The sequence below is a fragment of the Argentina anserina genome, chromosome 6 (assembly GCF_933775445.1).
Source record: "Argentina anserina chromosome 6, drPotAnse1.1, whole genome shotgun sequence".
Taxonomy (NCBI): domain Eukaryota; kingdom Viridiplantae; phylum Streptophyta; class Magnoliopsida; order Rosales; family Rosaceae; genus Argentina; species Argentina anserina.
The window spans coordinates 10,389,938-10,403,258 of record NC_065877.1 but is presented as its reverse complement, the minus strand read 5'-3'; the positions used below and the strand labels follow the sequence as shown (position 1 = coordinate 10,403,258).

General features: G+C 38.0%; 2 protein-coding genes across 3 annotated transcripts in view; both read right to left on the bottom strand.

Moving 5' to 3' along the window:
- The window catches only part of LOC126797745 (enolase), a 98,639-nt gene that overhangs the window by 29,458 nt on the left and 55,860 nt on the right, over nucleotides 1–13,321 (bottom strand). The gene's annotated exons all lie outside the window — the stretch shown is intronic.
- LOC126797726 (glucomannan 4-beta-mannosyltransferase 9-like) lies at nucleotides 1,726–5,963 on the bottom strand. The gene is made up of 9 exons (XM_050524430.1): nucleotides 5,160–5,963; nucleotides 4,974–5,072; nucleotides 4,507–4,759; nucleotides 3,675–3,785; nucleotides 3,439–3,575; nucleotides 3,037–3,150; nucleotides 2,743–2,942; nucleotides 2,367–2,561; nucleotides 1,726–2,262 (listed from the first exon to the last, which is right to left on the bottom strand). The coding sequence occupies exons 1-9, from the start codon at nucleotides 5,487–5,489 to the stop codon at nucleotides 2,100–2,102; spliced, it is 1,602 nt and encodes a 533-aa protein (XP_050380387.1). The 5' UTR covers nucleotides 5,490–5,963; the 3' UTR covers nucleotides 1,726–2,099.

The window sequence follows — 13,321 nt, the reverse complement described above, 5'->3', positions numbered from 1 at the left end:
AATTAATTTCGACATCAGGAAATTCGAGGCAAGTTTATTTGTTAAATCTTTGCCTCAAGCTACATTTGAGAAGCATTGAAAGGTATATATACTTATCAAGTTATAAGAGTTCTCATGATTGCAAGAATCATGGGGAGTCATATACGCCAACGAGAGTTTAGCATATATATGTCACTTTCAAATGTAAAAAGTGTGTTATACTCTTTTTCCCTTTGACTGAGATTATTTTTGTCCCATACGATTTTTGTTACTCGGCAAGGTTTTTAATGAGACAACAAGAGAAACACCATGTTTGGACTGCACAAGGGGAGTGTTTAACGATAACATTTCCTAATGTGCTTATCCAAACATAAATCACTTAACAACTTTGAATTAATCATCATGAGGCTTGGTCTAAATAATCAATCACCATGAGACTTGGTCTAAATTAAGATATCATTAGATAGAATTAGAAGTTGTATAGGACTATATGACCACTGTAAACTCCCTTATATAAGGGCACATATCTATTAATAAAATTCAAATTGATTCTTCATTCACTACTCTTGTATATGTTGTTTATATCTCTATATTTTTTTCCATTTTCCTACAACATATATATGGCTTTGTTTGAAACTTTTTAAATTCACAACCAGGAATCCAATGTTAAAATTACTCAAGATTGACAATTTCGAATTGGTTACGGTTCCAGAACAACAATGCTTTAAGGTTCAATATATATCAACAATATCATACAATCATGGCATTTCGTACCAACAAAGAACGTATTTTGTACAAGGATTTTGGTCAAGAATAGCTAGATACTTTGACTATACCCATCTGGCATCTGCCAAGTTCTGTAATTTTTGTAATTGAGCATTTTTTTTACTATTTAGTAATATTCAGGATTCTTGTTCGCTGGCTGAGTTTGATGTTCATTATGCAAAGCTGAACTATACCTTAGAAGAAAGGTATTTTGTAACGGATGACTGTAACGAAATTACTAAAATCTCAGCTCACATGCTGAAGATCTTACAGTAGTGCTACTACAACATTACGATCCAAACCTGTAATAGGGGAGGCCAGCTAGATCTTTGCAACAATCTCCCTGATGAACACATGGCCAGATATGAAATTTTGAGGGCTCTGAGGCGAAAATCGCGAAATACAGACTGCGTAGCCAACGTTTTGTGTTTTCCACACTGCTATGTTCTATTACTTGCAGTACAAGTTGTAAACCTCTTCTTCTTCTTACACTATTTATGCTACTTCATCGGCTTTTCTTCATTATTCCCTCTAATTCCTTTGACATGTTAAAATGCTGAGAATTGGAACGCTTCCCACTACCTACTAATATATATCAATGGTTGGTATATTGGATATTGATGCATTTGACAACTGCTGATGGACTAAAACTTGTAGGGGTCATTCAACAATGCATGCACTAGAAGCCTCTCAACCTCTGTATAATTGATTAAAGAAAAGGACTAGTCTCATATCTTTAGATGGATGTTCATCAATGCAAAGCAGGATTGTTCCAACAAATGTTGTTTTCCTTGGTTCTACTGAATATCACATCTATTATAGGGAAGATCTCTTGGCTTTGTTTTGTATTCTCTCTAAAAGATATGATTGTAGGTGCTAGTCTGCAAAGAATGCAAATGCAATGCAATATATCTGCTTTTGTCTTTCTACTTCCTTCACTGATAATGAATCTATTTTGAAAACCAACTTTCACAGATTTTATTCACATGTTTAGCTTTTCCAGCTAATTCAACCACAAATTGGAAAGACAAATTAAAGAGAAGAAAAAAAGAAGTAAGAGAGATCTATCTCACAAAATACAATCGAAAGCTGTTTTCCATGATTGAGGTCCCTCAAGTTTCCTCCGCCTTTTCCTGTGTGTTGCATTCCCATAACAGCAATCTGTATTGTGATTTCCTTGCTTCTTAATTGACAAGAGATGAACGAAGTAATTCTTCCTGAGTTGATCATCTTGAATTCTTATGGTCTACCTAAAGAAAATCTTTGCTTGTTGGTTTCTATTTGTACAAGCTATAATTGCTGAAACGAATAATGCTGACATTGCCTATGACCTGAAGTCATTTTCGGCGTCCTACCTAAGAGGTTGGCACAATTGTCCCACAATACCCAAATCCCATGATAAAGAAGGCAAGGGATTGGACATAAAAGAAAATGAAGTAGTTGTCTTTGCCAAACATTAAATCATAACAGGCACAGAAGAAGAGATAACATCCCACAGCAAGCTCTAAGAAATGAAGCCTGTCAACATTTTAGAAGAAAATGCAAATTCAGATTAAGCAGTCAACATAAAAAAAAAACTCATTTAAGTCTCATTAGCGAGTACTCGATGGGAGGATGCATACCTATCTCCAATACTCAACCGAAACTTTTTTGGTGCTTTAGCTCCTACTTTATTTTTGAGAAAATCTCCAAGCTTTTCAGTGACGATCCATTCATTCACTCGACTACACTCTAGTATACCAATGATTGTAGCCTTTGTACGGTGTAGTGACATGACATTCTCGAATAGGATCCAGAATACCACCAAGTGGATTGACCTGCAATGTTATAGAACAGATCGAATAAAGAAACCATCAGAATCTGTAGGAATTGATAGAGAAGGGTCAAGGCATTCCTATTAGTCTTGGGAAAACTAAAATTTTCAAAATTATTGCAATTTACAAAGTATCTTCAAATGCAGAGTGAATGCAAAAGGAAAAGCTTGTAAGGAAATTAGACCTTGGAGTGCCAACTGAATTAAGAAGTGTGATGATGGTTGGGATGTAAACTCCTCCCCACTTTGGTACGGTAACTTCAGGCACCAAAATAGTTGCCGGCAAGACGATGCAATAGAAGAAAAATGCAAAGATGTGTGCAATGATCTTCCTAACGAAGAAGAAGCTGTAAATCACATGAACTTTCTGCCATACTGATACTTTCTGCGGTAAACACATGAAGAAGATAAGTGTTCGTCTCATTTCCAATTTACATTCTCCCATTGGTTAAAATTGGTACAAGAAGAAAACATCTAACCTTGTTTGTTATAATTTCCATCACCATTTTCCTGAATAGATTAGCTGGACCACAAGACCACCTGTGTTGTTGGTGGCGGAAAGCCTTGAAAGTACTTGGCAATTCACTCTTCACCTGTAAAGAAAACCAAGTAAGAATCTACATGCAGAGGTTCAACATATTAAGAAAGACTTACATGCAGAGGTTCTATACAATGTACTTGATCATCAAATTATCAAAAGACACACTACAACACATGAATGTGGAAAGGTTTAGTCTTCTAGTTACAGAAACCACCTTATTTTGGCTTTCGTCAAGACCATGCCTATCTCTGCCGTTGACTCAATGAGCATATATAATACAACAATTGGATGAATATATTCATGCAGATAATGAAGAAACACATGGATCAATTAAACTTACATGCAGAGTACCAAGATATATAAATTTCCAGCCTTTCAGGCTCGCTCGAACAGCCAGATCCATATCTTCCACCGTGGTCCGGTCCTTCCAACCTCCTGCCTCATTGATAGCGGCAATTCTCCACACACCAGCAGTCCCTATATCATTATATCAACCAGTGTTAGCATAAACTTGACATTGCTCCAAACTCACTAGAGTTCTGTAAATCATTGTTGAGAAAAACAGCTGAGTATCACCATTGAACCCAAAGAATGCATGAGTGGAAGAGCCCACTTCTTGTTCAATTTTAAAATGATAATCCAGTGACATTTCTTGAAACCTTGTCATCAAGCACTCATTATTGTTCACTGCAAAACAGCCAAAAAGGCAAAGCAAGCTCAGTAAGGTAGCTGCTGCCACAATGTGCATGCCTTTTATTATTACAATAATGATGTGACAGATAATTACTTCAACTGTTGGTAAGTGTAGGTTAGACAGTGACTAAATGGACTAGGGACTGTAGGAATTGAGGTCTACCATTTTTATTGCACATGCTTCTGTTCTGCCTAGTTTAGAAAGAAAAAGAGTCCCATCAAAGACAGATATACCCCTTTCAATGTTTTGTGAGTTTTGCCACTCCATGACCACAAAGGCACAAATTGCTGATTGTTTGTTTGAAGAAATAAGGATGCTTCCCAGAGTAAGTTCTACCCAACCACTTGCCCCCTACTGAGTTATAAAGAAAGAGACACTTGTGTTTGGTCTTGACTATGTTCACAAACTCAGGTCAAGTTATGCGATTTTTGGTTATCCGTGTTTAACAGGGAATAATTCAGAGCACTGAGTTGCACCGGTGTAGGTAACGAACCTAAACGATCGCATATATCACTCAAAAACTATTAACAAAGAAGATCATAATATGGACATAACACTTTAGATATATATTGATGCAAGTGCACTTTGGTATATAAAAGAAAATTTTCGATGATTAACACCAAAATTGTATAATGACAACATTATTTAAGAAAAATTGACTCAATAGACAAGATTATGTAAGCTCAGTTTTCCGATATTTGAAAAAGTACTCACCGAATCTCCAGCGAGCCTGAACTAGAGCGACATTGGAGTTGTGGACGAAGAAGGGAATGGTGCGAGTGAGAAAATCCGGCTCCGGTTGAAAGTCGGCGTCGAAGATGGCGACGTAATCGCAGTTTTTGGCGTAGCTGTGCTTGAGGCCTTCTTTGAGAGCCCCTGATTTGTACCCAGTTCTGTTGTCTCTGATTTCGTACTTGATGTTTATGCCTTTGCCTGCCCATCTTTGGCACTCTCGTTCCACCATTGCCTAAACATTCCATGCAAATTTTTCTAATTTAACCTCCAAACCATCGTCATGTTGGATCAAGGCTCACTTAAATGTGTGCCTCTGATTCAATTGTGTGCATTTTGCTAGTTTAAGCAGATAAAGATGTCATCTTTGAAGGTTTTGAACTAGTGAGATTTAAGCTAATTTCGGCCAACATTGTTAGAAATGTTGGGTGGTTTTTAGAGGTGGGTACCTTGCAAGTCGGGTCAGTTGAATCATCAAGGACTTGAATGATGAGTCTATCAGTAGGCCATGTTAACCCACAAGCAGCTCCGATTGAAAGCTGATAAACCTGCAATTATAAACAACAGATTGTAACAGGAAATCTACGAGTAACTAATCACCAACTAGAAAATGCACCAAGAGATGAGAAAATGACCTCTCTTTCATTGAACATTGGGATTTGGACCAGAACCATGGGATAGTTCGAGCTTCCCAACTCAACATCATCTTTGATGGGCTCCCATTTGTATCGCTTCTCCGGTTTTCGACCGAAAACATGTACCAGAATAATGACAACTCCCATGTAAAGCCTCTCGGCGAAGATCATAGCTGACATGACCAAGCACATAGCCACTGCGATTCTCAGCAGAGGAATGATCAATGGCTCTTTGATCATATCCCATAAAATCCCAAATTGCATGAAAATGTCATCTCTTGCGCCTATAAACGAGTCTGGAAGAACCGCTGCCGATGAAAGCCGCTCCATTTCTGAACCCTCTTATCAATAGAAACAGAGCAAAAACAGAGAGAGAGAGATAGAGAGAGAGAGAGAGAGAGAGAGAGACCAAATGTATAAAGGTTTGGTTGTTTTGGTATGCAAAACAATGCAGGCAGAGGTGGAAATGTTGAATGAGGGTCTCAAAATTCAACAACACATGTCAATGAAAACCAAAAACCCAGGTGAGATCTCAATGTACCAACCACAGAAAACCACAGAAGCAACCTGAAGAATATATTTGTACACCAAAAAGCCTTCACAAGCAGCTCTGTTTTCTCTTTGTTGTTTTCTTTCAAAAATAAAATGCTCAAAAAATTGCAGTTTATCTGCTTCTGAAATCAAGTGAAAACAGAAGCAGAACAACGCGTATACGCACAAATGTGGCCAACAGAAAACAACAGAAAGCAAAAGAGAATCAAAAGCTGTGAGAGAGAAGAAAACTCTCTCTTTCTCGCTTCTGAGTTTTTGGGGCCTTCCAGTGTGTCTTTCTCCCTCTTTCTTCCTCTTCTTTTATAATGTCTTCTAGTTTCTCTCAATAACAATCCAGTTCCTACTGTCCACAAGTGTAAATTGTTTTGTGTAAATTTAGTCACATTCTAATTTACAACGAAACTGTTTAGGTAAAAACTTATAGATTTTACTAAGAAAAGATTCGAGGGTGAAATTGTACAGTTGATATGCAATACGGCGGCAGCTGACGACATTTCACGGCGATGTAGTCCGCTCAATTTTACCTTTCTAAATTTGACACCTAAACCCTTTTTTTTTGCCCTTTTTTTTATGAACCTCGACAAAATGATTGCACCGAAACCCTAGTAATAATTTGTTTGATTTGGAAAAAATTTCAATCAAACTAGTGGGTGACCTGAACTCGTTGCTTTCTTACTATATAATTTGGTTGAAGCCATTGAAGTGTCGGCTAGCTAACCATCCTCGCCAATTCATGAATTGGGTTTTATCACAAATGAAAACTTGAGAGTATTACAGGAGTCGCTTGTTCTCTATTTTGAGGAAGAAACAAGACCATGAAGATGCTCCATAGCTTTCATCTATGAATGCAAAGGGATCACAATATATTTCCATCCGTTAGAAAAATGAATCAAATATTCTCTATAATTAGAAAAGTATATAAATCAAATATTTACAATGGGCAGTGTAATTCCATTTTTATCAAACTTCAACAATAATACATAAATTTGTCGCTGTCTTTCTCATCACTTGGTACCAAAGAAATTAAGATACAACAGAAAATATGAACATTGAAGAGAAGATGACATATCTTAAAGAAAAAAAATATATATATATATATATATATATATATATATATATATATATATATATGTTGGAATTTTCTTATGTACCCACCGATATATGGCACCCACATTTACAAATATGACTACAAATTTATCGTCATTGTGATAAAATAAATAATTATTTAGGTAATTGTAGTTCTACTATAGGTAATTACTTCACTTATAACATTTTACAAGTTTTTAAACAATGTAAATGTGTAAAATAAATGTGATAATTTTGTTGTCAATGTCATAATTTAGTACAATGAAATTGTTGTCAGTGTGATAATTTTGTTCAATCAGTTGTAAATGTTTTTATGGTATACATCTCCGTACCATAAACGACCCCTACATATGTTTTTCTTGTGAGCTAACTCCAAAAACCATTGTACGTACGTAGCTGGTGAGAAAGCTATGGAGTAGTATGGACTATGATAGCCGTCCCTCTCGTGTAGCATGCAACATTGATATGAGCACTTTGTGCTACGTTCTTAATATGTTTTTACCTCCATTTGTACTTTGCTTAACCCTTATTGTTGTAATATCGAGTCATTGAGTCACAATAGGAGTCTTGGATGGTTATGGATGTGTTTTTGTGCTTAAACGAGTTAAAAACGAAGAATTGGTCTAGAGTTCTAGTTTGAGTAGGAATCCTTATAGGACTAGGAAACCTAGTTGAATTAGGAGTCTTCATCTTTCTACGTTTTGGTCGCATTGGCGATATCTTGAGAGTCATGTTTGCACTAGGAATCCTTGTTAGACTAGGAAACGTACCATTTTGGAAAGTCCTACTTGAACTCAAACTCTTATTACGAAACTTTCCTAAATGAACTTCCTTGTTCTAGTAACTTACTTATTCTAGTAAGTTTCCTTTTTGCAAATTAGAAACTTTCCTAATCTAGTTGAGCTCATCTCTTACATGTGTCTCTTTAAGACAACAATTGTCTAGATTAAGACATGAATTTCGAATGAATTATCTTTTACTTATGTTTTTCTTTTCTTATTTTCAGAATTCAAAGAGATAATTCGAAGAGATAAAGGAGTTCAAATCCGAGTTACACAAGAGGAAGAGGAGTTCAGCCGTGCCTATTCAAATCAGCAAAGGATAAGGAGTTTGGGCCGAATAATACATGAGATAAACAAGGGGATAAGAGCTGAATTAATCCAAGATGCAAGGGCAGCCATTCGATCCCATTAAAAAGAAGAAATCCCAGCCGTGCATACATGGATCAGCCCATCCTAAACCCTAGCAGCCTCCTCCCTTGGTTCCTCTATATATAGCTCGGCCTCCCTTCATATTTTTCATCTCCATTCTCCCACAAACACAGCCGAATTGCTGCCCAAACACATCCAGAAAATTCAAGCCACAAAATCTTCATCCATCACCACAAAACCGTGCTCATCTTCCTCCTCATCCAAATCCGAATCATCCTTGCTTCATCCTAGAAGGTTTCTAATGTGTGATTCACCCATAGCTTGTAATTTTTCTTTTGGTTTTCTGCAATTTTCGATTTCATTGTATGAATTCTTGGATGTGATTTTCGGTTTTATATATGAAGAGCATAAATTCAGACTTCTTTGGTTTTATGTTTTGATTGTATGAATTCATTGAAATATGTATGTATGACGTGCTAGATGAATAGGGGCAGTAGGTTTTCGAATTGGTTTTAGGTTTTATTTTGATTTATTCCTTGAACTTGTGCATCTAAATCAATGCTTGAGGAAGCCAAGGCCATGGTTCTCCTAAGGTTGCGATTTCATTCACCAAAGTATTCTTTGATTGAATATGCGCTTCGTGTTTCAATAATTGATACTTGTTTAGGGTTGTGATAGTTCTAGGGATTTGCATGTTTAATCAAGATGAGTGACGCCATGCTTGTGTAACATGTTTCCAATTCGACTTAATGTGCTTATGTGCTACTTTGTTGTTTAACTAGTACGCTTCGTTATGTTGAACCCTCTTTAGCATATGTTTAGGATTGAACGCTTCGTTGATTCTAAATGATTAAGAAGTCTTAACGATTAGATGAACCGCTTCGGACTCTAATTAGAATTGGAATTGAAATGGACTTAGATATAATCGAAAATACTTGCTGCCTATATGTTGTTCTATGCATGTCATACATGTTTCTTGAGTAGAATTCGTGTTTTGGTTATGTGATGAGTGGTTGATCAATTGTATATAAGTAATTTAGGATTTATTTTAAGTAGTAGTTTTAGAATCCAACTCAAATCCCCCAATAACATGATAAGTGTTGAGGCCCTTTTGATTCTCCGGACTGAACGATCCCTGCTTATTCTATACTAACGATGATGTTTTTCATGGTATTTTATAGACGTTCTAACGAACGCTCTATCATTTTGGCGCCGTTGCCGGGGAATTGATTAATTCTCAATGCTTTGAAGTGTTAATCTTATGTTATATTGTGAATTATATAAGTGTATATTGGTTTATATGTTTCTGTGAATAGTGATCGGAAATTTGGTTCTTGTGAACAGTAATTCGAAGGATTCGAAAAAAAAAAATAGAACGAAAAAAAATTTGTGTGTGTGGAAAGTTGTTTTTTGTTATATTGTTGTAGTAGTATGCCTATAGGAAACTTGTTACACATAGTAATTTTTTTTTAGGGAAGCTAAATGTTTATTTATGCTAGGTTTATTGTAAGTTATAAGGTGAACGGAATAGGTAAAGTCCATTTTGTTAATACTAGCCTTAACCCTCCATTTGTACCTTGCAAAGGTCACTTGGGGTTGAGGGCGGCTTTTATTAACACTTTGGGGCCAGTCTAACACGCAAAGTTGTTCCGAGCTGAGTAAGGGGCTATGCTATTTTCATTACCCTGGTTCAAGGTTTACAAAATTGGATCTCAGAGGCCCATAGACTGACATACATCTCGGTGATGGAGTCGATTGGGAAAGCATCCTTTCGAGGTTGTGGCCCCCGTGGTGTCCAACAAATGAGTCCTGCCTTGTGACTATCTCTGATTCTAGCTATCAAGCCTTCTGAAACAAAGGAATGAGTTTGTGTCTAGACGACGTACTTAGGCCGCACGTCCACCTCACTTTATAACTTAGAAGATAACTTTGTATAAATAGATGTATATAGTTTCAAAAGAAAATGATGTATATCGGATAAAGCAAGACCCTTACCTTGGGTTGTTTCAGTCCATTGCACAGTTAGCTCCTCTGCTCCACGTACCTTAAAAGTTAGGATTGTGTGTAAATAAAATCAATTAGACTTAGTTATACTCCTACACATTTAATTTTCGAAATATAGAAGAAAAGAAACAAAGAAAACGAAATTCAACATAGATTTAAAGAAGAGTTATGTTTTTGTAAATGAGGGAAACAAAAATTTGTAATTCAAAGGAAGAAGAAGTTTATATTTACTTATACTTGTATTTCATATGTTGTAGAGATACTAATATATATGTGTTCTTTTCAGGCTAATGAATGTCCAAGATTACTGGTTGGTCCGAAGAGATTAGTGCACGCCTGAAAAGAATTCAGCCTCCATCTCAGTTTGATAACGTATCCATTGAATCAGATTCATTTCACGAAGAGAAAGAGTTTGGGTCCATTTCGCCATTTCCAAGTGCAACAAGTTGTAGTGGGCTCAATCCTTTGTTCTTTGAGGATCCGGAGTTGGAATTGTTGACAAGCCCATTTCCATTAGCCCAGTTGAATTTCGATCTACCCGATCCAAAACCTGAAAATCAAGAAGAAGTAATGGCATCAATTAGAGAACAAAATGGTCAAGTTGAAGGAGCAGTTGGTGGGACAGCGCCCTCTAACATTGCATATCCTGTCCCAGAAGAGGGCAAGACTAGTGATTTCGTTTTGAAGAGTGGGTTTCTACACCATTTGCCCAAGTTTCATGGTCTTTCTGGTGAGGATCCTAATCAACATCTCACCTTGTTCCAATTCAACTGTGAGACCATGTGCCCAAGAGGAGCAGATATTCAGATTGTGAAGATGCGAGCATTTCCTTACTCATTGGAGGACCGTGCTCAGAAATGGTTATTTGAGGTGCCAGCTGGTAGGATCACTTCTTGGACCACTATGGTGAACGAATTCTTGTCCAAGTATTTCCCATCTTCAAGAGTTACTCACATAAGGAAGCAGATCACTGGTATCAAGCAAGGCCCAGATGAGTCGTTTTACAACTACTATGAGAGATTCAGGTCTCTTATAGCATCATGTCCAGCTCATGGTATTAGGGAAGGTCTACTCCTTCAATACTTTTATGAAGGCCTTCTACAAATGGAAAAGGAGTTCCTTGATTCAGCTGCTGGTGGTTCGTTCTTGGACAAGAGCAATGTCATGGAAAAAGATCTTTTGGAGAAGAGAGCAATGAATAACCAACAGTTTGGGACATCTGCAAGTGCTACACGGCAGGTGCATGAGACTCACTCCAGTTCAAACTCTGCTCTAGAGGACAAGGTAGACAAGTTGTCCAAGATGATGAGCCATTTCATGAAGTCTAGTGGAGCTCAAGTGTGTGGAATATGTACGGAGGGGCACCCTACTGATCAGTGTCCTCAAGTTGCTTCAAGTGGAGGGTATGAAGAAGTCAATGCCCTTGGTTATCAAGGAGGTCAGAGGTACAACCCATATTCAAATACCTACAATCCTGGCCTACGTGATCATCCTAACTTTCGGTGGTCCAACAATGAAAATGTACTAAGGCCACATCAGAATCAAATGCAATTTGGGCCTCGTCCGGGTGGTTTGTTTAGACCACAAGCTCCACTACTCAATGTACCACCTCCAAATGTGGCTGCTACTCCTAATTATGATGAGTTGTTGAAATCCTTAGTTGCTGGGCAAAGTCAGTTGAATACCGTTACTCAAACTTTGGTTGTGGGTCAACAAGCAAATAGCAAGGACATTGCGGAGCTGAAAACGCATATGGGCTAGGTAGTGGACTTCATGGGCCGATTTTCTGAGCAAGGGAAGCTGCCTAGTGGTGTCATACCCAACCCAAGAAATGAGCAAGCCCAAGCTATCATAACAAGGAGTGGGCTTGAGCTAAAGGAGAGCCCAAATGTTGCAAAGAAGGCCCATACGGCCCATGACCATGAAAGTGACGAAAATTCTATGAAGATGGACTTGGAGAAAGATCCAGTTACCTCCAAGAAGGAGATGGTGCCGCCCCATGATTCACCCAAAGGTACAATTCCTAACTCAAGTGATTTAGTTAAGACTAATCCCATTTCGTGTGTACCTTTCCCTTCTAGGTTTGCAAAGAGCAAGAAGGATAAATCTGATGAGGAGGTGTTGGAAGTCTTTAGGAAGGTGGAAGTTAACCTTCCTTTGTTGGAGTGCATCAAGCAAATTCCCAAGTATGCGAAATTTCTTAAGGAGCTTTGTACTTCAAGAAGGAAGACTAGGAAGGAGAAGGTAGTGAAGATGAATGAGACAGTTTCAGCTGTCATCCAAAGGAAGCTACCCCCTAAGATGAAGGACCCCGGAAGTTTCTCCGTCCCATGCAAAATTGGTAACACGTTATTTGAAAATGTTATGCTTGATCTAGGTGCTTCAATAAATGTTATGCCTTATAATGTTTATCAATCACTAGGATTAGGACCTTTAAAGAATGATAACGTGGTTATTCAATTAGCTGATCGATCTAACAAGTACCCTAAGGGGTATGTTGAGGATGTCCTTGTGCAGGTCAGTCACCTTATTTTCCCTGCAGATTTTTATGTGCTAGACATGGAGGTATCACCCTTGGAGACAACTCCACTGCTTTTGGGGAGACCGTTCATGAGAACTGCTAGGACATGCATCGATGTGGCCAATGGGAGTTTATCAATGGAATTCGATGGAGAAGTTATCAGTTTCAATGTTTTTGAGGCTATGAAATACCCAGTTTCTGACCTTAACTCGTGCTTTGCTATTGATGTTGTTGAATCTATTGCACAGGTTATGTCAAAAACGTTGGAAGTATAGCAATTAGCTATGGAGCAAGGGGCCGGATTTGACAAGCATGGGGACCGTGTCCCAAGAGAGGAGTGGGCTGATCTTGAGCCCAAGATTTTCGAAATTCTTTGTGAGCTTGAAGCTCAACCGTTCAAAAGGTATCCCTCTTTCTTGTCAATTCCCATTTCCACTAACAAATTGTTACCATCTGTGGTTCAGGCCCCAAAGTTAGATTTGAAGCAGCTTCCAGATCATTTGAAGTATGTGTACCTTAGAAAGGATGATACTCTACCAGTTATTGTGTCATCAACGCTGAGTGAGCAGCAGGAAGCTAGATTGATTGATGTGCTTAAGAGGAACAAGACCGCTATTGGATGGACTTTGGCGGATATCAAGGGAATCAGCCCTACAACTTGTGTTCATAGGATACTATTAGAGGATGGCGCCAAGCCTACACGTGATGCTCAAAGGAGATTTCACCCACCAATGATGAAAATTGTGAAAGATGAGGTGATCAAGCTGCTTGACTGTGGAGTGATCTATCCCATCTCGAACAGTCGGTGGATTTCGCCAGTGCAAGTTGTGCCTAAGAGGAGTGGGGTG

Excerpts from the sequence above, each read along its gene's own strand:
- LOC126797726 (XM_050524430.1), bottom strand. The coding sequence starts at position 5,489 with ATGGAGCGGCTTTCATCGGCAGCGGTTCTTCCAGACTCGTTTATAGGC. Across the intron at positions 4,760-4,973 it reads CAACTGACCCGACTTGCAAG|GCAATGGTGGAACGAGAGTG; the intron begins GTACCCACCTCT and ends TGGAATGTTTAG. Across the intron at positions 3,576-3,674 it reads TGCATTCTTTGGGTTCAATG|GGACTGCTGGTGTGTGGAGA; the intron begins GTGATACTCAGC and ends ATAATGATATAG.